Here is a 27,499-nt window from a genome sequence, read left to right on the forward strand (position 1 = left end):
AAGGGCAATGGGTGAGGGGGAGACTCCACTGCAAAGGCAATGTAACCACAGAGGATTTGTGCACGTTGCAAAATGAAGAAACTCGGAGCCTGGGAGTCAGTACCCTGGCCTCAGTTCTCTGCTAAGAGATACAGCTGGTACTGAATTAGCTCACCTTTAGGGCTAGCGTCCCCGTGATGAACTAGTTAGCTGCTTTGGTCTACGTCCCTCTCACACCACCACAAACCTACCTGCATTTGACCGTTTCTTTGGATTTTTGAGACTTCGGCACCTGCCGCTGGCAGAGCTGCTGTTCTCACTCATGGAGTCTTGTGCTGAAGAAGCGCTCCCCGTCGCCTCGCTGTCTCTCATCATGCTCTCGTAGCCGCTGCTCCCTCCGCTGTGGTAGAAGAGGGCTGTTTTCCCCATGGCGGGGGGCAGCTCCCCACTCAGGACACTGCTGTTGTCGCTCCCATGACCACTGCTGCAGCGGTGAGGTTTCCGAGGAGGGGTGATCTTGCTGTAAGGTGAGGGCAGTATGTGAACAGCAGGCTTCTCATCTCCAGGAAGGCCCCCGCGCTCGTCTGCCTCTGAGCTACCCCGCAGCTGTAAGCCTCTGGCACTGGCACTGCCTTGGAGCAGCTCCGAAATCCTCCCGTTGACGGCCCTAAGGGGTAATTTGGAAGCAAGGCTGGAGCCCCGGTTTCTGCTGAGGGACTGCGTTGACCAGGACATGTTCTTCCCACTTGGAGGCAAACTGGAGCTCTGCCCTACAGACTGAGGCAGAGACTTGGTTGAGAAGCTGAGCGTTTTGGTGGCAGAGGCAGACAGACTGCGGGCCTTGGGACTCGCCAGCAGGAGCTTGCTGACTGCAGAGATCTTTGACTGGCTGGCTTTCGGGGAGGCACCTGCAGACTGGGAGAGGCCCGAGTTTGTGGGTGAGGACATGGCACTGCGGCTGAGGCTCCTTCCAGTCCTAGGCATGGTGGTGTCTTTGCCAGGGCTCATTTTGGAGCTCACAGAGGACAGGCTTTCTGCTCTTTCCAGTGACAAACACTCATAGTGGCTCCCTGTGGACCTCCCAAGGGAGTTGGTCCTGCTGGCGAGCTGCTCCAGTTTGGCACTGAAGAGCTTGCTGCTGCTGTTGTTGCTGCTGTTGTCGAGGGCAGAGCCCTTCTGTTTGGCATTCAGCTCTTCGGGGAAGCTGGCCAGAAAGGACCCGGGCTGGCTGGAGGGACTGCTCATGCTGCTGCTGGCTGCGCTGTGCTGGGGACTGGCTCTGTTCCTCTGATCCAAGCTTGACTTTCTCACCGGCGGCAGAGGAGGGGTCCCTTTGGGACGAGTGAGGACACAGTGTTTGGGAGAGGACATTTTCTTGTCAAGGCTAGGCTTAGAAAACTGGGGGAGGGCAGGAGAGCACACTCCAGTGCTGTCAGTGGCAGTGGGATGGAGGTGACTGTCAGGCTCCTCTGGCTTGCTTGCCTTTGGGAGCCCTCGAGGGAGGCTGCCATTCTTCAAGCCGTCACTGGAATGAACTGGGCTTTGAGTTGCAGAGCTGGATGCTGCCACTTCACACCCATCCACAATTCTCTTTAGACTGTCAGATCCTGGGGAGATAGAGGCATCACCGCTGCTGCTGCTAAACCTGTCCACCGAGGACTGCTTCGTGCTGTGCTCAGGCTTGGCTGAAACTGTGGTCATGTCAGGCCTTGGCCCATCGCTGCTCCCCGAGCTGTCCTTTTTCACATCTTCTTCTCTCTTCAGCCAAGGGTCTTCAAATTTGATATCTTTCTTAGCACTGGATTCTTTCCCGTCATGGGGATGAGCAGCCTTTGGGTCTGCCGTTACTGCCAGTACAGCATCATCAGTCTCTTGTGCTTTGAAGGGATTAACAGCAATACATGGGTACACGGTAATGTTTGTCTTCATTGGGATGTAGCCTTCACAGCTGCTGAGGCTTGCAGTGTTTTTGATTGTGACAGTAGTTTTCCCTAGAGCTGATATTTTACAGCCTTTGATGGGTGGCACTTTGCCGAAAGCTTCCTCCCCCATTTCTGATAGTATAAGCATGTTGTCAGTCACTGGCTTCTGTTTGTCACTTACACAAATCATGCTGGCACTTTGTATGGTGCTCGCAAACTCGGAGACAGGAGGTTCTGCCATTGCTTCCCCATGTCCATAGCATGCCTGGGCTATGAAGCTGTGGCATGACTGTTCACCATCACTCCCTGTGCTCATTTCACTCAACCACGAGCTGATGGATGAGCGCCTGCTGCCATCATCCTGGGATTTGTCATCCAGGCCCAGCTTTGGAAGTGGAAGGAACTGTGTGATGCTGACTTCAGACACAGGAGTTGTGCTGGAGTAACATTCCAGGTCCTCAGATATGCTGCTGATAATACTGACTGGCCTAGACCCGGAGGCCAAAGCCTGCACAGAGCAGTCACTGTTAAAACTGATGATGCTGGTTGGGCGCCCATTGTCAAGGACGCCACTAATGGTTAGCTCTTCTACAAGGGTGAACACCAGCTCATCCTCTCCATTCAGCTCTAATGGCTGCTGCACAGTCACCATTGTGGTGCTCAGAATCTCCTTCTTAGATTCTGGAGAAATGCTTTGTTGCCGATCTTCATCGAGAACAGTCTCTTCAAAATCCCCGTTGCTTGAGGACACAGACTTCTTCATGATCTGAGGGCTCATGCCTACAGGTGGGGTCCGGATTTCTGGCTGCAATAAAGATTCATTAGATGTCATCCCAGTATCCTTACTCAGGGGACCTGGTGGGGGAGTGGAGCTGGGCAGGACTCCTTTCTGTGTATAGACCTTGCACCTCTGAGAAGGAGAAGTTGGTGGCTTGTATTCAGATGTCTTTGAGAGGCTCGCAATGCCAAGCCGGGGTGAACCCATTGGCCGAGGTTTGCCTTCCACAAATCCACAGGTGTTGAGACTTTCTCTGCTGCTCTGCAAGCTGGTGCTGTGTGCTAACTGACAGGAGCTAAGGTCTTTACTAGAGCTGCCTGTTACACTCCTGGGAGAAGAAGGAGTTGAAACATTAGTAAGAGCTCCAGAAGGAACAGGAGAGTGATTTCTCTTAGTTTTGCTGGGTGTTGCATTTATATTTTCCTTGGCTTCTCTATCAGGATGCGGACATTCTGGCGTCGTATCTTCTTTATCTGACTCTGGTAAGTGGCTAAGCTCTGCCAGCTGGCTTGAGACAGAGCACTTAGACATCTGGTCTGAGCTAAATTGAGCAGGCATCTCTTCAAAGGGAAATTTGTCGGTCTCTTCACTGCCATCTATGCAATCCAGCCTCTCCTGGAGCTCTGCAAAGGTGTTGCACTTCAGGCAGTCTCTTTCAGATGTGCTGGGCCCTGATTCACTAACTTCCTCCAACCTGCCCTCATTTTTGGTCTTTTGCAGAGCAGGAACTATGGGAACAAAGTCAGGGGGACCCTCATTATCTGTCAGTTCCTTATCAGAAAGGGCAGTGCCATTGGGGCCAACGTAAATCACCGTGTCACAGGACTGCTCGCTGCTGGACGAATAATCAGGATCACTTGATAAATGCAAAATAGGGAAGTCTGGGTCACCCGTGTTTCTAGAATGGAAAGGTCTCAGCTGGGTTGGTCTCCGCATCCTGCCCTCCTCACAAGAGCTCTCTCCTCCAGAAGAACTCGATGTGTACTGCAATACAAGCAAGAGACAGAGACAACAACACTTCAGCATTGAAAACAGCTCCTTGCACAAAGCACGTACACAGAAAGGTCACAGTCACATCGAAACCGGGAAATCACTAAACTAAGGCACAGAGCTCTGAAGCTTCTTATCCACAATCTTACAGCAAATACATGACAGTGTTCAATGGAGAACCCAATGCCCCCACTCTGTGTCCCCCTCTAAGAGTCATGAGACTTCAAAAAAAAGAAGTACTAAACAAATGGATTAGGATCCCTCCCTTAATTGAGCCTGGCCAAAGAAATCAGATATTTGGCAAAGGCTTTGCTCTCTATATGTGTGTGTTTGCAAGGAAACTCATTACACAAACAAGGCACAATCCCCATTTGGTCATCCTACCAGCACATGGGAATTGTGTACCGTGCACTCAGAGGTTTCTGGGGACACTCTGCTGTGACAGTGCGTGGACTGAATCCCTTCACTTGTCTCTCTTCAATCCATTGATAAAAAAGATTTTGTCAACTCACAGACCATCAATTTAAATGAAATCCATAAAATTCACTCATTGTGCCCAATTCACACCATAAGCTGTACAGAAGGAACCAGGACTCTAAAACATGGAAGTGGATACAACCCATCCTCGCTCTACTTCTTGGAAAATCTATCACCCATATTTAGAAGCAGTGGGAAAAGAAGCATCAATGCTGGCAATAGACATCTGCTTTGCATTTATTTTGCTCCTGCTCTCTCTGAGAAGCATAGAGAGTCTAATTCTTCATTAATCCCAATTTCCCTTAACTCTACAGCAGTTTCATTCCTTATTATTTCATTAGCACTAAGAGCATAACTGAAAATAAGTGCTCTGACAGCTGTATCATTAAATGAGGCCAGCTTACAACCCTGCTATAGCAGATATGTCTGAACTCACTCCTCTGTATCTGAAGCTGAAGCATTTACCCCCCCACCCCCCAGTCTCTGCTATGTGCTCTAAGCCCCTTGCTTAGGACAGGGCACATACAACACATGCACTTTGGAACGGATTATTGATTTTGTTATATGCTGCTCTACTGCATCCAGGATCCTTTAGGGACCTTCTTCCTCCCTCCTCCACCATTACAAGAAGGGAGCTATACATTGTCTTACCTTAGTTTTCTTTTTCTTCATCCTGAGGACCCTTGATGCAATCTGGATGGTGGACAGTGTCTCAGCATAGTTCCCCGCAGCAGCTGAAATGTGAGCTATCATTGTGGTGCGGCAGTTCATATTCCCCAAGGACTCCCGAAGCAACATGGTGAGCTTGCTGTCTCTGCAAAATAAAATGAATTAAGGCTACATTAGCGAGCGAGGTTTCACTTTGACCACTGTGATGTGACTTGGGTCTCAGCAAGATTTTTTCTCCTCTTTTTAATGGAATCCTAATTAGTTTCCTTCCTCAGGTTTGCACTATGTTGTGTCTGCAGCTGAGCAGACTGAAAGACCGTGGACTACAATTTAAACTTTCCTCTTCCCAGTTCTCCCTTTCTGTCTTCTTCTGGCCTCAATCCTTCTGCACTGACACAACTGCCAATATACAGATGCAGATCAGCATTGGAGACCGACTGTTAGGGAGCCACTGCAGCAAACATCCAACTGCTGCCCTTTTCCAGTGTGCTGTGTGCATGCAAACTCTGGCCCAGGTCTGGAGGACAATAGAGTAGTGGATTAGATTAGAGGACCCAAATTTTTTTTTTGACTGCTAGGGCCCTGCGTAACTCAATAATAATACTAGTTAAATCACTGAAATCAAATTTGGATGATGCTAGTGAAATACAAAACAATCAAGCCTTAAGACTTCACACAATTGTTCTTTCATATTAGATCTTTTCTTCCACTGAGGTGGGATTCAAATTTTCCGTTCTTGCCATTTACTCTATTGTTCAGCACAGGACAGCTTTTGAAATGCTGATGTCTTATTGCGGGGCTGTCTGTGACTGGACTGAAAATAGGAATTCTCAAGCATGACAATTTCAGCAGCATAATGATGCATATATAATGTTTCTGTGGTGGTCACCTAATCCTGTAGTTAGGAATGTACACTATACTTTTTAAATAGAGCTTTAGCTACAAGGTATACGGGAGGACTGGCTGGTTAGTTGGGAAGTGAAGAGAGCCTCTCCTATGCTAAAGGTTGAGGATAATAGTTACATGCAGCTGAAAGCAAGGACAGCAACAGCCTGACATTTACCTGTTGCTAAAGGAATTGCTTTCACTGTTGTAATGACAGCAATACCTTCAGTAGCTGGGCATTAGATTTTTGGGGCTCATTGTTCAATATCTGCTAATGACCTATGATGCATGTGTGCCTTTGGTTGTCCACTTAACATTTTCAGCTCACAGGAATTCTGCATAAAGCTGCAACTGCTGGGAACCAAAGCTATGCCTACTGGATGGGACTGACAGACAAACACCAAAATTCTTGAACCTCTCTTTTTGATTGAGTACACAACAGCATTTGGGATGTATATTTTGATGCATTTAGCAATAACGCTTGGGAGTTCATAAACTGCTTCTCCTGAGATTTACAGTACTTGTGATTTCAGCTAGGCTAGCAATATTGGAAGTAAAACATTTTTTGTTTCATGATTTCTGCTTCCATCTGCTCCAGACACACTGAAGACAGTCTGGTGTCTTTGAGAAGCAAACAAACATCCATAAAGACTATAGAGAGACAGCCTCACTCATTTCACTTGTGACCTACATCTGCTTTGAATCCACAGACCCAGAGGTAATAGGCTGTTCTGTCTCAGGTTAGTGGCCCTCCTTTCCATCAAGGAATAATTAAGATGTCAAATTTTGTACATCACTTACTGCCACTCCAATGTAGAGTTACATGGAAATTATTAACATCTGCACAGAAATCAATAACAAGCCTTTCATTTGCTAGTGCTTCTATCATAGCAAAACATGAGACGACAGGGGAAAGGGCAAAAGAATACATTCTGAACATGTCGGTCTCCTGAGAATACATAACCCATGCAGCCAGCATCAGCACACTGTGGCGTGGCTCTCCTTGAGGTATATGCATTATGAATATAAAATAATCTGTGCCATCTGCCTTGTACTGAAATACACACTTGCAAGAAGAATGACGATACAGAGGAGATTCCTATTCTGTAATTCAAATGACCCTCTGACATATATCAGATAGGAACTAAAGGACAGATTTATTTAGGATTAAAGCCTGAAACCCAGCAGCAATAAAGCCCAGCCAACACTGATTTCTAGTTTCAGAGTTTGCTCATTGAGCACTGTCTGCATCTTGACTATCAAGTTGAGTTTGCACCCAGACAAAATAATTAGCCTCACATCACTATTGTACATTGAAAATTAAAATAAAGAGGAAGAAATTTGCTAAACATAGATTTTTGTCAGTTCTGGACATTTTCATAAGACAAGTTCACTGGTTCATGGTTCACTGCTCTCTCACAAAAGCACTTACAAACTTCTAAAGAAAAAAAAAGAAAATAAAAGAGAACATAATAACACAAAAATGTGCAGCTTAATTTTTAACTCTATCCTCATCAAATAAAATATTGATAAAATATTTTGGATGTCTCACTGAAATTTGCTTGACAGACAGTGTGAGACAATGCAGATGCTTTGTTCTTCTAAATGAATGCTGACATGGCATTTCTGCCTGAAAAAAACAAATGCTTTGAATTGTTTCATTAGGTGATTCATGAGCTGATATTTGCAAAAGCAAAATTTCCTGTGAAAGCAGAAGTTTTACAAAGAGAGGGTCTGCACTTCTGCACTGGAAGAGCTTTGAGAAGGAAGACCTTCGTTGATCTGGCTGTGCAAACTAAACTAAGACACAAGAAATTTGGAAGAAGCTCACAGAAAGGCTGCTGCTTGTGGGTGCATGTTGCTCCCTGTATTAAGCAGAGGCTGGTTTGCAGAACGGCTCATATTTAGCAGAGCAGCATAATAAATTGCACCAATTTCTTTGTAGAAAAGGGGAGATCTTCAGGAATGCTAATGGTCTGTTTCTACTCTGCTCCATGAGCAATAAAATGATATGCCAGAGCATCATGATGATCCGTTTTATATACCTGTCTTCATTTTAAATGCACTTCTATCCCATCTACGAATGTTTGTATAGTTTAGAACAGCTACCATAACCCATCATGAATATGGGGATATAATATACAAAGAACAATGAAGGTGGGGTCAGAAGGATACCAGGTTTCAGACTCCAAAGTCTTTATATCCGTAAGTCCGATCTGCAGCCCTTTCAGTACTTAAAAGTTGCCTCCTTTTTCTAACTAACTGCATCACTTGATCTAATAAAATACATTACCATTACTAGTGAACCTTTTCTTGCCTAACTTCTTGGATCATCAAGGCTACAGCAAAATACTACTAAATACTATTCATACACCCCACACAGGTAAAACTGCAAAATAAAGTATGCAAAGCTCTATCTCTGGAAAAGTCCAGACACAGAAGCCCTGCATGCAGAAAACTAAACTCAGATGTCTCCAGGAAGTATGTCAGCAGGTACAGTACGGAGGATCTGGAAAGGAAGAACTATGGAGATTGCCAGGAAGAAATCTCCAGTTCATTCCATGGTGCAGCAGCCCTTCACATGGAGAGCAGCTCGCTCTTCTCCATGCTGCTGCCTTACTTCCTCCATATTTCTTGCGTTACTGCAGCTACTGGAGGACTCATAGTGCTATTCTCCAAGTCTCTCAATAGCTACCACTACGGAACCCTAGCAGGTGTTAAAACTACCCAAAGGAAAGATGTGGCAGTGCTACAGTGAGCAGAGTGCTCTCTATTCCTTCTCTTCTGAGACTTCACCGTGCAAACTGGGATGAGCGTAAGTTAGTCCTTTGACTTGCTCAGTGAGAATGAAAAATGTATATCTTTATGCTCCTCATACATGTCTCTATTTACCTTCCTCATGAATGATTAATTACACTCAGTTTCAAACAATACAGAATCTTTCATTAGAAGAATGAAGATCATGATAGCTTCCTTGGACACTGCCCAAATCCCACTTGCCTATGTGCATTAAGTCAAAGTCTTTAATTTCACAACCGCATATTATTTTTCCACCAGACCCCTGCCTCAATCACTACACAGGATAAACAGTGCTCACTGAACAAGAAGTTATTCAGTTTTTCACTTAATCCTTGCCTTTTAATGTGCGGACTTGTGCTTTATCTACTTTTAGGACTATATAAACTCAGCTCTGAATCCAGAATGACTGATTTCTTCAAAGGCCCTTTTTTTTTTTCTTCCCGTGGAGCTCATCAATGCAGTATCTGATGAATACCTCTGAGGTGAGGTATATAATCCCCTGATAATAGCTACAGCACTGAAGACTTCACTAAGCATAGGTGTTTGGTGTGAAGCACTAATGTTTCAGAGTACTGAGCATTATATAGACTTTTATATGCAAAGTACAGCTAACTTTGACTTCTGTTGCAGAGAAAATGGGGCAGTTGGTTCTCAGTCTGGGTACTCAGAAAACTAGGAACATACAACTAATAGCCCTTACAAAAATCTTAGGAACACATTGGCAGAGCCAGTTCTGAAGGTGGTACCAGCTCCCCTCAGAATACTTCCCTTCTCTTCCACAGCCCTTGGTCTATTTTCCATATGCCTTCCGACTTCTGCTACAAATTAGGGAAGGAATTTATTGACAATGACCACATCGCTGTACAGTCCTGAATCATCTTCAAAGCAGATTCCTTATCTGCCTTGAAAAAGATGATAATTTTATGGGCAGGAGAGAAATCCTGCAAAGATATACAATATACAGCCCACGAGGCCAGAGTAAGTTTGCCAGGACAACCTTAATTCTGGCATTTCCTGCCCCTGTAGTGATTGATTTCACAATGTGAATGCTCTTATTATATTTTTTTTTTTATGTAATTTCATGTGGATTTGTGTTTACACTTCAGCAAGCCTGGAACCTTCCTGTGTATTAAAAAGCCTTAGTTCCTGAACTAGCTGACCAGCTAGCAGCAGCAGCCAGCTGCCACCTTTTGTATAGACAAGCAGCAGAGAGGAGGAGGTGACTCACAATTTACCATGAGGCTTTGCTAGTATTAGATGCCTGTAGAGAAACAGTGAGACTCAGGAGCATCGCTGCGCTGTAGAAGAGCTGTGCTCTAATGTGCTCGCATCCTTTTTGCCATGCTCTTCTCTCACCAGACAATCCCTGTTCTCTTCTATCAGTGTTTTTCCCGAGCTTTCCTCATCTGACCTTCCTATTCATTCTCACTCCCATATCATGATCCTCACCTCCAGCTCCTCACCTAAATAGCCCAGCACAGTTCCATTTCATCCTGCTGTGGTCTAACCAGCGATGTCTGGCTTTGCCAGTCTCCAGCATCACTGCTAGACTCTTCCAGTACTAATCTCCTCTTTCCTCACCTCTTGCTCTCATTAACACCCTCCACTGCTGCTGCCTGACCTCCGCAGCCCTTCTCCCCACTCAGTTCCCCACGACTGCTCAGTGATACCCAGCAGAGGAAGCTCACAATCCCACCAGAATTTGGCATAGCTGACTGTATCAAGCTACAGAGATGAGGCGCAGGCCACAGTGAGGGAGCATGGCCTGGGCAGTGCCTTCCTGGACCTTCCTCTGTCAGGTCCTTCAGCTTCATGAGAATCTGTGTAAGCAATGTGTTTGAAGTGAGCTACACAGGAAAGAGGTAAATGGTAATTGCTTTTGTTTAGGGCTGCAAAATAGAATTCATGAATAGAAAATGAAGCAATAACAATAAATATTACACTCAGGAAACTCACGGGAGTTTTCATTGCCCAGCCTCTCATTCTCTGTATGGGAGAGGCAAGCACAAGACTATTCCATGAAAGGAAGGAATACTGGAGGTGAACATAGAGCTGAAGTCTTGCAATTATGATTATTTAACCAGTCCTATTATGCTCTTTGTTTTGGGGTGTGTGTGTGTGTGTCGTTCTGTGTCCCCCGTCTTCCCCCCTCCCCCCCGCCCCGCCCAGACTTGAATAACAAATATTTCATTTGTGCTCCTCTTACCCCACTGCTATGAGGATTTTGGCTATTCAGTGACAACAGCAGCACCATCAGGAACAGAAATAATAACATTACACAAGGGATACAATGCAATATTATAACTAAGCTCTAGGACATGCAAGGGTGCATGTTTGTGCTCTCTATTAATCATATACCTCAGTGTCTTCCTAGGCATTCGGCCAAAACGAGAAAGTTGTCAACTCCCTCAAGGTGTTATTGTTACAGGATCAGATGACGTATGCCCTCAGGTATTTTGTAATCCAATTATTTATAGAGGTACGTCAAAAGAAAAATCAGTAACTATGGCAATTATTTTTGCTCAGGAAGTTTTAACTCCGCTCCCTTGTGCTGATGCACTGCTTTATTCATAGTAATAAATGCTTGCCTAACAAGCGAACCACATAAATACTCCATTTGGTTTTGGCTCTTATTGCACGGAAATAATCTCTACAGAGCACAGTTTATAGCTTAAAAGGCACAAAACCAACAGCGGATGTTACAGGTGTGTAACAGCTGAGTTCATGATGAACCTGTATAGTTTGCTCAGCTATGTCTTTCCTTTCTGTTAATAATTTTGATAGAGGGAGAGAGGAAATGGGAGCAATGTGTGTAGGCATAGGCAAAATGAGGCCAGGTGCAGTGATAAAGCCCTCGGTGGTTCAGCCATGTAAGCCTGGCTTTGTTAGCAGAACGAAGTGAGGCCGTTGAAGAAAGATGGGTAACGTGTTGGACCTTTAACCTGGGGAATCCTTCACCTGGTGAAATGAGGCATTGGGGAAATAATGAACATGTTCCAAGTGGAAGCTGACTAGCCTTAAAGGGAAAATTAAGCAAAGTGGAAATCTCTGCTGCCACTACAGTTAGTTATCCTGCATGAGGTACGCCAGCACAACCCAGAAAGCTGTGCTCACTGCACAGGGGAAGGGGGAGCCAGCTGAAGGGGGTACGCTGAGGGGATGCTGTGCTCAGGTTCGTGTAGCAGGAAAATCACAACCGCATCTGGATGGGATGTGACATTGCAGCAGTCAAGAGCAGGAGAAAGGTGTTGTTGCAGCCAAGTATGGGATAACAGGAACTAATACTTAAATTCTAGTATTACAAAATGCATATAAAATATAAGGGAGTTCCCCCTACAATTTTCATCTTCTAAGAGCCCAACTGTGCAAATTTCACATTGCAGAACAATCCTTGTGCCTGTGACAACACGAGCATGCAGCAGATGCACAAAATAGCATATTTTGTTTCTTTTCACCAAAGAAAGAAAAGAAAATTAACGACAGAAAGACAGAGTCCCAATAGCTGTAGTTACTCTAACTCCTTGAAACAGACTGTCCGTCTCACCATAAAAGTTTTTTGCATAAAAGTTGCTCTCAAAGCTGATTAAACTCAAACAGCCTACAAAACAGCCAAGGAGTATCCTGATATCCAAAAATGACATAAAAGCGGCCCACTCTTTAGAGGTGTCCTGGTTCTGGCCAGGATAGAGTTAATATTTACCTGAGCTGGGTGGAGAACTGAAGCTGGTAGCCCCTATGGCTGGGATAGTTAACTAATTAGCTAACAGCTGGGGTTAATTTACCCAAATTAGCCAAAGGGCTATTCCATCCCATCTGACATCATGCTCAGTATATAAGTGAGGAGGGTGCTGAAGGGAGGCTCTCCTAGTTGGAAGAGACTGGATGTGGAGATCTGTTGTGAGCTATTATACTGTATTTGTGTTCCATCACTCTATTGTTTTCTTCTGTCATTACTGTTAAATTTACTTTTTGTTCAATCTCAACCCGAGTGTTTGGTTTTTTTCCTGGTTTTCTTTTGTTTGTCAAATCTCCTCCTATTCTCTCGGAGAGTGGGGGGAGTGAGAGAGAGACTGCGTAGTCTGGTCCCAGTTGGGGCTGAACTACGACAAGAGGTCTTGCTGACTGATCTCAGCAATTCAAGCTTATCCATAGTAGAACTATCTCACAATAAAGCAGTTGCCATCGCACAACAGCTTCACTTTTACCTACATATTAAGGAGTGCATGCTTTTGGACATTGCAAACCCAGGTTTGAGCTGCACATGCCTACGCTAGCCCATGCCTACGCTAGCCCAGAAGAAGCACATTTCTGCCTTGTGCCACCAGTGGAGCTCAAGCAGCACAAGCTTCATTTAAATAATTCAACCAACAAGAGAAAAATGTTCCTCATTGCCTTTGCCCCAGCTACATCAATTTATGTGGTTTCATTCAGGTGCACTTCGCACTTTGGCAATTCAAACTGAAGACATAAACCGTTATTTACAGGTCAAGATGTTAATCAAATGAGAGGTCAGAAATCCAGATGTACTTTACAGTTACAAGTGCTGAGGTGGGAAGGAAGAGGTGGTTGGGAGGGCACTCTGCTGGAGATGAGTGATGCTTTCAGAGAGAGGACTGCACTGGAAATGGACAAAAGGATCCCTCTCCTCTCTGTACTCCAACTCCCAGCACAAACCCAAACATCATTCACAAGCAACCATTAAAAATACACAATCAAAGCTCAAAGATCATCAAAAAGGAAAGGGATCCTAGTGGTCTGTCTCATTACAGTGCCAACTCCTAATAAATTCTAGCTGAAAAACAGAAGCTCAATTAATCCAGGGAACTAATTAGGCTCAGCAACTATATGTTAGCGTTAAAGCCAGATTCTGCAAAATCAGCAATGCCACTGGTTAGAAAATCTGTGCAGTAAATACACTGTGATTTACAAGAGAAAAAAATTGCACAGTAAAAACCAATAATCATCCAGATTTAAAATAATTTAAGGACTCTGCATTTGACCAGGCTCTGTGCTAACTTCTACCAAGGTACACTTGCAAAGATAAGGAAAAAGCCTTCCTCCCCCCATGCCTCTCCTTGTTTGGCTCCCTTACTTGAAAGCATTATGGCAACCACAAGTTTGGCATGCCTTATCTCTAATGAAGCCATTTGATTGCTTTATATGAGAAGGCACCAGTGGTATCTGCTGCTGAACAGCAGCTGGAGTAGCTTAGGAGCGTGCCTGCCTCTCCTTGGCGCTGCCCATGCAGGAAGGGAAGGGAAGGGGTGGAGAGTAGCTGGCCAGTGCCTGTGCCCATAGGGCAGCAATAGGGGAAAACACATAGCAAGGAGAAGCGTGAGGAAACATCCCCTGACAACCTGCTGAGGACACGTTTTGGAAACCACCTTCACACCAGCCCCTGCAGCAGCCAATATTGGCACGAGCACAGCATGAAGACATCAAGCGAGGACATTTCCAACACCCCTCTCCACCAGGAGGAAGAGCAGGATCTGCTCCTGTTGCTCAGCGCCTTTTCTTGCAGCGCAGCTGCCCCCAGCTCCCGACGCCTTCACAGGGTCAAGCGGCAGTTTGCAGGATCGGGACCTTTGGGACAGGCTGCTATTTTAGAAGACGGCTGATTAAAGCGAGGCTCTCTGCTCTCTATTCACGAAGCTAAGCAAGGGGGATGTTTTTCAGAAGGCCTCAGCTCCCCGCAGCTCGGCTGCTGCCAGTGTTATCGGCTGGGGTCAGATGTGCTGAAGAGCCACCATGGGTGACAGCTCCTGCAGAGAGGGCAGGGCAGCGGCCACCTCAACTCCCCTTTCAGCGCAAACAAGCACCTGCCTACCAGAACCACACGACTCTTGTGTTACCCATGCCCCAGGCAGCTAGGTGACCATTTCAGCTGCCTCCCTGATTAATGCAGCACGGTGATTTGGAGGGGGCACAGAAAGGCTGCTCGCTGCCACACTGAGCACTGCGATGCTGCCCGGCCGAAGGCAGCCCACTGCTGCACACACAGCAGCACCCGGGAGCCCGAGTAGCAAGCAACAGCGCTTTGCCCTTTGCTTGCAAGGACTGTTACGATTCACATGTACCAAGAGTGGAATACCAGGGTTATTTCCTCAAATGAAAATTATCTTCAAATGTTTGTAATTGATCCATGAATATTCATGATCTTTTGGGAGGATTTCATAATTACTTCATTCTGGTGAGGCTCATTTGATCTGCAGTAGTGACAGCAGCAGTTTACACTCCTTCATCAAGATGCCAACAATTTGGCAGCATGACCTTCCCAGTTTCCTGTGCTGGAGAGCAGCTCTAGTTATCCTAATTGCAATCCCAAATGGAGTGGTACCTGAAAATAAATTGACTGCTGTTCAGTTTTAGAAACCTCTCCACTTGGCACTGCTGCTAGCATAAATAGATGACATCTCCAGGAAACCAGGAAGGTCATTCAGCAAAATACTTTGCATTTTGATAAGTAAGATTTTATACGCTGACCTCCTAGAGCCTTCAGCCCACAGCATTATAGCAGAGGGCAGTAAAAGTGCACATGCTCCTGTGCAGAAAGGAAAAAAAGAAAAAGGAAGGCAGACTTTATACAATTTATCTATGTCACTGACTAGATGCGTTCCCAAAGAAAGTTAGGATTAAGAGTTCATATTGCCTATGCACCTCATCACCTCCAGCAATAAACTTCTAGCCTGTTGGACAATTTGGAGAAACTTTGAGAAAGTAATGTAAAAACCTCAAAGACAGTAAGTCTCTGTAAATGCTGTCAGAATTTGATGTCTGGGTCGATGGAGAGAAATCTTATTTGGGCTCCCACAGAAACAAGACTGACACTCCTTAAAATGCCACTCTTGAACACACCAGAGAAAGTACACAAAGGAGAGAAATTCCAAACCACAGTGGAAATTTCAGACAGTGTTTATACCCTTTTGGATGTAAAAATTAAGAGATAAATTGTTAGAAAAATTATTTTCTCAATGGTGATTCTCTCAGAATTGCTCATTTAGATCAACAGACCAAAAAATATGCACTCATATGAAAGTGGATCCTGACTATAAGCTGTCAAAATACAAAGTAAAGTTGTGAAAATATTAAACTAACAGCATTAAAGCAAAACAAACAGTCAGAAGCCTCAAGCTGTGCTTCCATCTTTGGTAATCAATATATTACCTTTTAAAGCTCCTCTTCATATACAGCTCCAAACTCTGCTTCTCAAAGAAGCATGAAACTGCTAAAAGCTGCTAAAAGAAGCAATCCCTGTACACTGGCAAGGAAGATGGACTTTGCAGCAGCCAAGTGATATGGTTACCTAGGATGGGAATCAAGCAATTCCAAAACGGGGAAATTTTTTTTGTGTGTCATCTCCCATTTATCAGTTGGGGACACACTGGCCCGAGTTGCTCAGTTCCAAACCAACTAGGAATTAAAAACCCATGACTGTTATTTAGGAATACTGTATTGGCATGTACAAGTAATAGGTACAGATCCTTGAAAATGTGCAAGTCCACTTCCTTCCAAAACTCTGAGTAAGTAATAAAATGGCTAAGCTAGACTTAGCTGTCTAACTTTACACGTTTTCTCTTTTTAGAAGATTAAGAAAGCTGAGCTTCTCCTTTACACCTATCTTCTCCTCTTTAAAAAGCCAATGGACTAGAAAGCTGGTTTCACTTCACTGACTCCATTTGCTTTACTATTCAATATATAGTTCCATGGTCAAAATAATTTTCTTAGACACCTGCAACAATGTTTGCAGATTCTGGTGAACACAGCATTCTCTGGCCTGTAAGTCTTTGGCCTTGATATTTGTACCGCCAACAATCAATAGGAGCAGGGCGAGCTTGTTAGGAACTGGAGAGAGGCCAAAATCTCCTTTCGCATAAAAATGAATGGCCATCAGACAGCAACAACTTTCATCCACAGATGGGCTGATCTAGTAGCACAGTGGGCTGATTCAGAGATGTGATGAGACAGGCTGAGAGACAACAGTGATGATGTTATCCCACATAGCAATTAAAAACCATAGATATAAAAACCAGAGATGAAAAAGTCTCTACCCGTGCCTGAGTTTGGTGATGTCCAAAAGCAAGCCTCAGAATTGAGATTCTATGTACTGAAACCCATGGCACTATGATCCAAACCCACTTGTCACTGAAATGCTCCCATAAGCTTCAGCAGGGTCTGAATTGGGCTTTTACAGATTCGGTGACTGGGTGCATGAGATAATGAATAAAGTAATCCCTTCTGAAGTCAAATACATGGCAATAAAGTTAAAATGTTGAACAACAAGTAGCTTTATGATGACATTTTTGGCAGCACAGGGCCAAACCTAGCGGCTGCTGCAGGGCAGTGGGAATTTTGTAATCTACAAACACAGGCACAAAAAAGCCTAAATGTTTGGTTCTTTTACCCCTCTCATCCTCCATCATACTTTATTCACAGAGGACTGAAAAAGAAAAAAAAAAAAAAACCAAAAAAACAAACCCGAGAGACTGCAGTCTCTATGCAAGTACTATGTACTGTAAGTAAAAGTGGCCAAGTCAATAGATAATGATTTTTAATGTATATATATTTGCTACTTAAACCATAGAGATAGGCTGTATCAAATAAATTTATCTTGATCTTTGTAGCAATTTAAAATATTAATGATGCACATGCATTTTTAATGTTATCTGAAGTTTTGCCCTCCCTTTAAATGGATTCTTCTATTTATTTTGCCCACTATAATACCATTAATTAGACAAGCTCCTCAATAGGCTCTTATATCTTGACACTTCAGAGATCTCTTAATAGCCTGTGACACAAAGGAAAGGAACTTTTTTGAATTTGCATTTAGTAGTTGTTACAGAGCTTGCAGTTTTACCTGAGGTAACCAGAGCATGCTTTAGAGTTCTATAGGTATCTATTATCCCCCAAAAATCAACTGTAAATCCAAGTATTTCCATATTAATAGCTGCCTCTCCACAAGGCTGGTAGTCAGAACAGAGCTGTGAGTGCCAGAAGGCAATATACAACAACTCGTGTTTGTATGTATTTAGTTTTAAATTATAAAAAGATACCTATTAAAGAGTTAGCTGTTCAAAATCTCAAAAGTACTAAAATAAGATTTCAAAGACAAGCTGAGCCAGTCTTTCATAAAAAGCTCCTTTCAACCTTCAACCGTCTTCTAAAAGCCTCAAACTGGACTAATTTACAATGTGCCTGGAAGGTCCCCCTTCATTTTACAAAGCCGCTGCTGAAGCTGAGGAATTCCTGCGGCTGAAAACAGTTGAGGCTGTAAGAATATTTTGGCGAAGTACTCATTCTAGTCTTATACTCTCTCATTGGCATCTGCTATTGAATTTAAACAGAAATAGGATACTAGAAGGACATTTGTCCTGAATCAGTATGGCTCTTCGTACGTTCTTAGTGTTAGGTTACAGCGGTTTACAGTAAGGGTCTGCAGCCTCTTTCCTGCATCCCCTCTGCATACCTGCTGTGATCTCCTAAGGATGGGGAAAAGTGTTACTCAGCATCCAATCAACCCAGCCCTGGTTGATGTGTCTGGAGACACAAATGAGGACAGACAGTCATTCTGCTCAAGAGATTCTATGGACAACAATCACAGAAGGAGGAGGAGGAAAGAGAAATGCCTTGTTTGGTTCTGAGAGTCTGATCCCTGTGGGATGTCATCAAAGCAAAGGTGATGCTTGGGGTGAGAAGAAACTGAATTATCAGCTCCTCCCCCTACCAAGAGAGACTCATATAATCCTTCTGAAGCATTCAGAAGACCCATCCTTAAAAACATTAGGGCTTTCTAGCACTGCTTACACACACTTCCATTTCAGAGTGGTACGCTGGAAGCCATCTACTCCCCTATTTGCCCATGGCCCTTTTGCTTCCATTGCTTTCACTCCCCGGAGATGGGAATGCTCCTACCGCTTGTACAGACACCACTTACACTCCTCCTCATGCTCTCCCTATTCCCTAACTCTGTTTGGGTACATAAGCCAAAATCATTTAATCTTCTCTCACGTGAAAAGCTATCCTGCTCCCCTTGCCAGCCTTTCTTGTACTAGTTTAAGTCTGAGTTCATCATTCATCTATATGAGTGACCAGAGCTGCATCCAGGAGAGGAATCACTAGTCCCTGACATAAGGGCATTACTATTTTTCTACTGTCATTCCTAATGCCCCCTCAGACTTCATTACCTTCTCACTGTTACATCACCTGTGGACACCAGAGATCATTAACCAATATGCCTAAATCAGCACACACACCTTACCCTCTTTCTAGCTGATGAACTCCTAGATTTCAGTAGAAATTGTTAGCAGTCTGTCAGGGCAAGCCCTTGCCTTACTGCCATTTCTGTTACTCTAGCTCTTGAGGTCCCACAGCTGCTCCCATCCGATGTTCTGATCTTCCTTTGTACAGATGATGGCTCTCAGCTTTGTGTAACTAGCCACAATGATTTGCATGCCCCTCCTTTGTGTGTCAAAGCTACTGATAATAACAATAAATAAAATCTCTCCCAAAACTTATTCTTGAAGAACTACCCTGGTGGCCTTCCCTCTATTCTGGTACTCCCACTTCAACAATAGCTGCTGTTGTCTCATATGTCTTCACTATCTGATGCATCTTACAGCTCCTTGTCTTCTTCAGCTTAACAGTTTCTCAGGGGATGCCAATTCATGCCAATTACTCAGGTCTAGACAGATTGCATTTACCACTGCTCTTTCACGTACATTATCAGACATTAGGTATCATGTCTGCACAAAACAGAGGATGAAGGTTGTATCCAGAGGTTTGTATCCAAACGTATCCCCATTTTGCGAGGAGTGTTGAATTTAAATGCAGCTGTTACAGATTCCCTTGTCTCGGGAACAGTCAAGATATTCCATGGCTCACCAAGAAGGCAATACCTGCTGTCCGGATTTAATCTAAAATTAGTTTTAACTCAGGCCTTCAGAATTTGTTCCTCTAACATCTGAATGCTAATACTGAATTTTTGTTGCAGTAGGACTTTCGTAACATTTCAGTGTTAACTTTTGCAGCTATGGCAGGAACAAAAATTGATCACTTACTTCAGACAATCTGGCAGTGAACTCATTGAAGCTCCTATCTTCTCTCCATCCCTCCTCTATACACACTGATGAGCAAATCATTTAGAGAGGGGTTTGTCTGCTGACTGTATGAATTTCACTCAGCAGGAAAACACATTCATTTAATTGCATTTCAAATGGTGAGGATCTGAATAAATGAACAAGTTGTTCTATCAATAAAGGAATTAATGAAGACTGGTTTCCTCTAGGTTTGTGTCCTATCTTCCTCCATTTCATACACTAGTCCCTATGACCTCACCTTCCCACATCCCACCTAACTCACCTCCTCCAGCTGTAGCTCCATCCTCTCTTCCTGTTGGCTTGTGCCTGGCTAACCGGCATTAGGGTCAGCTGGTTGGTGAGCCTGCATGCAATGGAGCAGATAACTGCTGGCTTCACACCTTCACAGCCCAGCCTGCTTCTGCCCCGTTCCTCTCCCAGTTCCAGAAGTGTTGCACAGATCTCAGATATCTGAAGGCCTGTCCTTGTGTTAAATCTGATTGGAAATGATCAATTAAATGGCCAATTAAAATCTGTATTTGGATGACTAACAGTGAGATGGTGTGATCATGTATGCTTCAGCCTCTCAGGAGGTGCCCAAATGTCCCTTGGAGCACACATGTCAGAGCCAGTCCTGCCCTTGGAGCTTGTCAGACTTCACAGTTTTGAAGCACAATATCATGCATAGCAGTCATTCTCACCACCAGCTACTGAGGACAGACAGGACATTTCCCATATTAGCATTACGAGAGTGATTAGAGCAACCTAATTATAGCTGTGCAATGACAAAAATCTCAGCTCACAGATGTCAAGTTAGCCAGGCTTTTAAGTCTTTCATGTCCTGTGGCTTAGATTACTCCTGCTTTATAATTTTTGAGATCTCTGTTATTATTTTATGTCCAATTAATTCTGTGGGAGGACAGCAGTTTTCAAATGAACATGGAGTAAACGCAATCAGTAACAAACAGGCTTTTATAAGAGTTCAAGTCATCGTTGCATCGTTAATATTTTCCAGTAGTTCAAGTTTAGTTATTTTTTTTCTGTGATGTATGACATTAAATACACAGCAAATGGTTTACAGGTCCTGTTCTGTTTTCAAAGCAGCCACTGTACCAGTTTCAAAAAAAGTAATAATGACCCAAAAGGGACCAAAGAAGTTTTGACAGCCCATGAGTCTTCCCTCAGTGCAGCACATTTGCATATACTGTAGCTAAGAGGTGTATTTGACCCAAGCATTTATAATTAACTTTTAACTTGTCATATATAGAGAAAAGCTTTATTTTTATTCAGTGTTTTTGTTGCAGTGGAATTCCAAGAAACACCAATTATCTATCAAATGCTGACAACTTGCACTTATCAATGATTAAGGCTAGATAAGAACTGTAAAGCCTAGCACATTACCACAGTGCAACAGCTCATTACCAGTCTAGCTTTCCTAGCTAATCTTTTCTACTAATTTTTATTTAGGGACCTTCTGGCTAGCTCATCTGAAAATCATACGCTAATGATCTGAGCAGAATTGAGAGCTTTAAATGGTAAGCTGGAAGACAAAATAATTCTGTTTGATCTCTTTATGTTACAATAGATGCCATTTAATCAATTAGCATAGCAGAATATACCATTCCAGTTCAAATCTCATAAATATAAAAGAAAACAGAAAAAGGTGAGAGTTTCACACATCTCTAGACCTTCTCCACCATGTAAAAGAGCATCATATATAGTACCAGGGAATGTTTAGGAGCACAGTCACTGAGACAGCAGTCAAGATGCTATTTCCTGTAGGTCTCCTACAAGTCTACCATAGGAGATTGTGAAGGATGTGACTGCTCCTAGCAGAGGGGACATTTCCCGCAATCTAACTGTGCTAGAATTTATTTTGTGAAAACTATGAGATTGATGCAGCAATACCAATATTGTGCCCTGTCTTTACTGGTTCCTACTCCGAATTAGTCAAAAATGGAGATGGTCAAAATGCACATTAATGCCTCAAAAAAAAAAAATTATGTCTCTAAATCAATCACTCAAGCACATCCATTGCTGGTCTATACTTGTGCAATTCAAAACTGGGATAATGGCAGAGTACACTATGCTGACAGTTCTCAACGTTCATCTAGCCCTGACCTTAAGACAATAAGCACATAGCCTTTGATCTGCAACAAGCTGGACCTTTTTCCTAAATATGGTGGTAGAGAATTTTTCTTCCTACTATGGGCAAAAGGAGCAAGAATCCCTTAGGGACTGCCCTACTTGGAATCTGCACAGCAAGAGCAGAGAAGACTTGCCACTCTCTGTCCATCTTTCAAGATCTCCCAAAAGAATGTTCTCTACTTAAATATACAAAGGGTTGCAGGTTTAACTGCTAGAAATGTTTCAATATGAACATAATCAGACCATGAGGCTGGGACATGTTAATTTATTATGAGAAAGGAGCTGGAAGAAGAAAGCACATAGGTATTCCTACTGCATATTATGAGGTTAACCAAGGAGAAGCCACCCTCACATTCAGGTATTGCAAAATGTAGTGAAAGGTCATATGGGCAGCATATAATTTTTAACGTCAGCACAGAATATGTAACTCTGTCCCTTTGTATATAAGACAATAATAATTGGTAAATTTTATGAGTTGGCTTCTGGCACAATAGCATTGTACTTCCAAATTGTGCAGTCTTAAAAAGGAACTTACATGAAGCTCCGGTTACTGGCACAGTTAATGGATAGCACACAGAGAAGAATACAGAATTCATTAGGTTTAATGTGGAATTCAGATTAGATATTAGTAGGAAACATTTGGACTTTTATATTCCTTGGAGATGAATTACAGTGAAGCGACACATTGGTAATACTTATCATGAAGCATACAATTACTGATTTTATATCTATATGGATATGAACATAAAATTATTAGGAAAGTTATTTGTGTTCTGAACGTAAGGTTAGTTTAAATAGAGAGATAACATAGCTGTTTAATGCGTAAAATAGATGTGCAATTGCTAGTCAAAATGACGCTCACATACCCACACTATTACTCCTGGAGTTGAACATTACCTTACTATAATTTCATACACAGCCTGCAACATTCTTTATTCATAGCCCACAACTAAATGTTCTCTGTTGAAAATATGTGGTGTTTTGTTGTGACTCTCTCTCAGCGAGAGAGAGACTGCGTAGTCTGGTCCCGATCGGGGCTGAACTACGACAGTTATCTATCTCTGGTCTTCAGCGAGAGGCACACCTTTAATAACAGCAGAGCTTGCTCTCCAATTAGGCATCTGCACACTTATTAGTGTGAAGCTGAGATTCCTTAAGCGAATCAGATATCGCTTCACAGAGAAGCACCATTGATAGATGGAACCTAGCCAATGGGCTTAAAAATGTATTTTTAGGGGTTATACTATCTTCTGCATGGATGTGATATAATAGCATTATCAGAGAAAATTAAAAATCTTACTTATTAAACAATGCAAATTTTTCTCTAATCAAATGAGTCAATTTGTTAAAGAAAATCTTATTGTGGGATCTGTTTCCAGTAGCCAGTTTATTGTCAAATACACCTACTGACTTGATTGTAATTCTTTGCTTTCATTGTCTTATTTCTCTGTGGAAAAAAAAAAAAAAAAAAAAAAAAAAAAGATGTTTAGTAGAAAAGTTTAAGAAAAACTATAAAATTTCTTGGGAGGATGAAAAAATCCATTTCAGTTTTTTTTTTTCAGAGTCCACCTAACAGATGTGTTTGTGATACCAGTAGAGACCAGAGGGGTTCTGCTACAGTACAGCAGAGGCATCACATCCCTGCCTGGACAACCCCTGACTCTGCTGGGAAGACACGTGACAGCCCGTGGGAGCACGTACAGTAGAGACCCAAAGCATCACATTCAGATTCACAGCAGCCAGAGCCTTCCCCAAACACCACCCTCATCACCATGGGGCTTGTTGCACTGAGACGAGCATGAGGGGAGCTGACACAGCACCTGTGAGCGGACACAAAGGACTTTGCCAGTTGTGTAACCTACTTGAAGGTTATATCTGACACACATAAATGATTCCAGGTGAAGGAGCTCACAGAGGACTACAATCAACACTAGCTCAAAACCAACAAAAGCCACTGATTATAATGCCATTACACAGTACACAGCCATCCAAAATAGTAGTAGTGACCTAACAAGCAAAAAGAAAATCTGTCACCAGCGTAATGGGCTTATTTTATATTCTATACAATGCAAAGATCCTAAAGGTTACCAAAGCACACCCTAACTTTTTCTGTAAAACACACTCCACAGTAAGCAGCCTCAACCCTTGGCTGAAAAAAACATGGGAGTGTTTCACAAATGTCACTGGAGCACAATGTGGTAGGGTGCCAACTGGTTCTCTTGCCAGACCTGTATTTTCAGAATCAAATCTTATTCAGCTTTGGGCCTCCATCAGCCCCTCTTTCACACCAGTGTAAACTATTGCAACTGCAGCAGTTACCTTTTGTTCCCTTTGAGATGAGAAGAACTATCCTCTGTCACTCAGCAACATCTGCAGATGGTAGAGATGAGCAGGATTCAGGAGGTGCATGTTGGTGTGGTCTGATTGAGGACACAGAGCTCCTAGAATACTCTCTCTCCCTCTCTGAAAAAGTGCAGTTTTTTCTCTAACACCCTACTTTGGAAATGTGGGGGTTTTTTGTTGTTATGCAGTACATGCCAACTGGGTAGCAGATCTGGATTCTGCATCTAACTCCTGTCCTCTTGCTCAGGCGTGTAACTTCAAAGCACATCACAGGGAGCCTGTGAAAACCCTTGTTTGCAAGAGAGAGGAAATGCAGTCTAGGAGCACAAAAGATTCTGCTGCTGTTTATAGCTGGAGGCAGACATGAAAATTGTGTTCAATCCTTAAAAGACTGCTCCAAGGCGATTCAGGTCCCACTTGCACAGAAATGATGAGGTGCTTTTAACAGCTCACCTTGTAAACAGCTCCCCTTGTTTGCTCTCTGGCTGTTTCCGAGTTGAGCAGCGCAGGTGCCCAGTGCAGTCTGAGATGCCTGAAGGGACTGGCGCACGTAACGTGGGAGCTATGTGAGACCCCTGCCCTCTGGAGTGGCCGCTGAAGGCAGCCAGGACACCTGGGAAAGCAGCAGGCTGTGCAAGCTGCCTATGGCCAGGGCAACAGGAGATGCAAAGAGTGTAATACGTTGTGCATCCTTTTCCAAGATGCAAAATCCCTTCATGCTCCCAACCTTCTCCTGTAATTCTGTTTATAGACTGAGGACTATCTATACAGCTCACAGGTTTGTAACAGCACCCAAAACAGCCGCTGCCATGATTCTGCTACCCAGCTCTCTGCTCTGCAGAACAAGCTGCACCAAACGGTTTTGTCATTGATTTTCAAAATGAGGGAAGCTTTATTTCTGCCCAAGAGCACAAACTAAGGGAGTGAATAAAACTAGTAACTCACCCCCCCTCAAAAATAACCCGTTTGAAAATAATTTTAAATATGGCAGGTAGAAGAGTTTTGCTGATGGGGTAGATGAGACAAAATACAGCTAAACCAGTTAAATCTGCTATCTGAAATTAATTCTACTGAGTCTTGTCACATATCGCTAGAAAGCATATCACCTAGTGGCATTTATAAACAAACACAATTTCAAAAATTGAAATATCTAACAAGTTCGTTCTGCAGCAGGAGACAGAGCTAACTTTAATATTTCAGAAGATAATTCTAACCAGCCTCCTTAACTCTAAAAAGTCAATGCATATTTTAAAAAATTCACTTCACATCTGTTCATTGTGTACGGACCTGGAGGCAACCACCAGCCAGAAAACTTTGATCATCCAGCAGAAGCTAGCTGGTATCTGAAGAGCACAAGAGGATTGTCTTCATTGCTTTCCTCTCAGATATGTTATGAAAATAAGAACTTCAATAAAAGTTTGTATGGAAAAAAAACCATCCTGCAGTTGCAATGCCATTCAAATACTGATGAAGCAATAAGACAAATTGGCTGAAATATTCTCCGTTTGCAACCATGCAATTCTTTTCAAAGCTTCTAGGGCCCATCACTCCATTGAGGGGGTGGTTGTAAATGGAGTCCAAGAAAAGAAAGAGTGTGAAGAAAAATTGTTCAATTATTTGCCCAGAAAATGTAAACCAAGTTTTTGTTTATTTTTCAGTTAAGGTCACAAATACTATTTATATACATTGAAGAGGAAAATCAAATAGTCCTGCTTGTGCCACTTCAGTAGTCACAAATCCCTGTTTATGTGACATGTTCCTGTATAACTTTCTTGAGCTCCAAATTAATGGTCACAGACCCATTTGCAACCAGTCAATAGATGAATGTACATTTCTAGTTTTCACATTCACCAAGTCCATCAACCCTTGCAATCCCAAACAAACGCATCACTAGGTAACTCTTAACCACTTACTGCCTCTTTGAAGAGATAAGCTGTTAATCATTGAATCCTGAACATGAACTATGGTATACAATATCCCTTAGCAAGGATTTGAGGATTATCTCATCTAATTAGATATAAGCATGTTTTCTAATCTGTGGGCTTAAGCCAAAGCCCAATAAAAAAGATTTCCATTGACTTAGAATGTGTTTTGGATCAAGCACTGGGAGAATTGGATTTTGCAATTCAAAGAGAAAGAGACCTTAAAAAAAAAATTGCAGCTAAATTACGAAGGAAGAAAAGTAGTTAACTGAGTTAAATCATCTGGCACAGAAACAGACTGGACATTCCATATCCCTGCTAGGGTAGAGTCTTGAGAAAGACACTGCTGAGATTTGCTGGATTTCTTTGATGCCGTGCAAGTGTAACAATCCAACCGACTGCTTGTTTTCAGACTCCTAAAAGTAGAGGGCATTCTAGTAGACACACTAGAACATCTTTTATTTTTCATTTGTACAACTGCTTGCCATGTGCAAACACTTTCCAAACAACAATGAAGAGAAATTATCGAAATGGAAGTACAGCTATTGAAAATTGTTAAAAATTTGGCCCCAGAACTCTGCACTGAAATGGCGTAAGCCTAGCCTCTAACCAATCTGGAACGGTTTATTATATAACTGTTAATTAATATTTGTTAGTTACATATTTATTTTCTGTTTAAATCATTATAGCAATGAAGAGTTCACTTCCGCTCTTGGGAAATTATTCCATTGCCTAACGGGAATCACTTGCTTTCAAGTTTCTATTCCTCTGCCTTATTACTCAAGGATAAGAAACCATTCTGCCACTTTATCTCAGCAGAAACAATTCTCCCCTCCTGTGTGTATTCACATCCTTGAAATACTACAGAGTACTTGTCATCTCCCCTCTCAGAGGTCTCCTTTTCCCTGCAAGCTATGAAGCTTTATTTCTGTTATGATGTTCTTCCAGGTGAGTAACTCTTTCATCTCAGACCATTCATAATTCTTGTTTCTCTTTTAAATTCTCTGCAGCCTATAACCTCTTCTTAGCGATGAGATGCCCAACTCTGAACAAGAGGCTACATACTGGCACTACACAAAGAAAAGCTATTTTCTTTGGTCATCTGCAGTGGGATGTCTCTGCTCTCTTGCCCTGAGTCACACTGGTTTTGTGCAGAGAAAGAAGGGCTAGTACGGAAACGAAAGTTAATTTCACAGATCATATCCATATGCAACTATGCAAGAAACTGGAGATAACTAAAAACATGAAGTAAGGCTAATAAATATTACTACATGCTTTTGGATAATTTGCTGCATTGTACAAGAGCTAGTTATTCCAAGAATATGACTATTTAAAAATTGTTCAATTATACATGAAATGAATTATCAGCACATTTCTACAGGAGAAAATCTATTAATGTTCAATTGAGCCTGAACTATTGGTGGAACAGGTGAGAATGAACTGCTGGATACTCTAACAGAAGGTTCAAAATGGCATTTTAATGAATTAAATACAGATTCATTTGTATATATGAAA

The 27,499-nt window shown here is 42.8% G+C and overlaps 1 protein-coding gene across 1 annotated transcript in view; it reads right to left on the reverse strand.

Annotated features, from left to right (window-relative positions):
• The window catches only part of KIF26B (kinesin family member 26B), a 301,193-nt gene that overhangs the window by 17,079 nt on the left and 256,615 nt on the right, over nt 1-27,499 (reverse strand). The window contains exons 11-12 of the mRNA XM_086744394.1: nt 4,798-4,960; nt 231-3,663 (exon numbers count right to left, since the gene is read on the reverse strand). Of these exons, the coding sequence (XP_086600520.1) occupies nt 231-3,663; nt 4,798-4,960 (3,596 nt within the window). The remainder of the gene's footprint in view (nt 1-230; nt 3,664-4,797; nt 4,961-27,499) is intronic.

The sequence above is a fragment of the Chlamydotis macqueenii genome, chromosome 3 (genome assembly GCF_036417535.1).
Source record: "Chlamydotis macqueenii isolate bChlMac1 chromosome 3, bChlMac1.mat, whole genome shotgun sequence".
Taxonomy (NCBI): Eukaryota; Metazoa; Chordata; class Aves; order Otidiformes; family Otididae; genus Chlamydotis; species Chlamydotis macqueenii.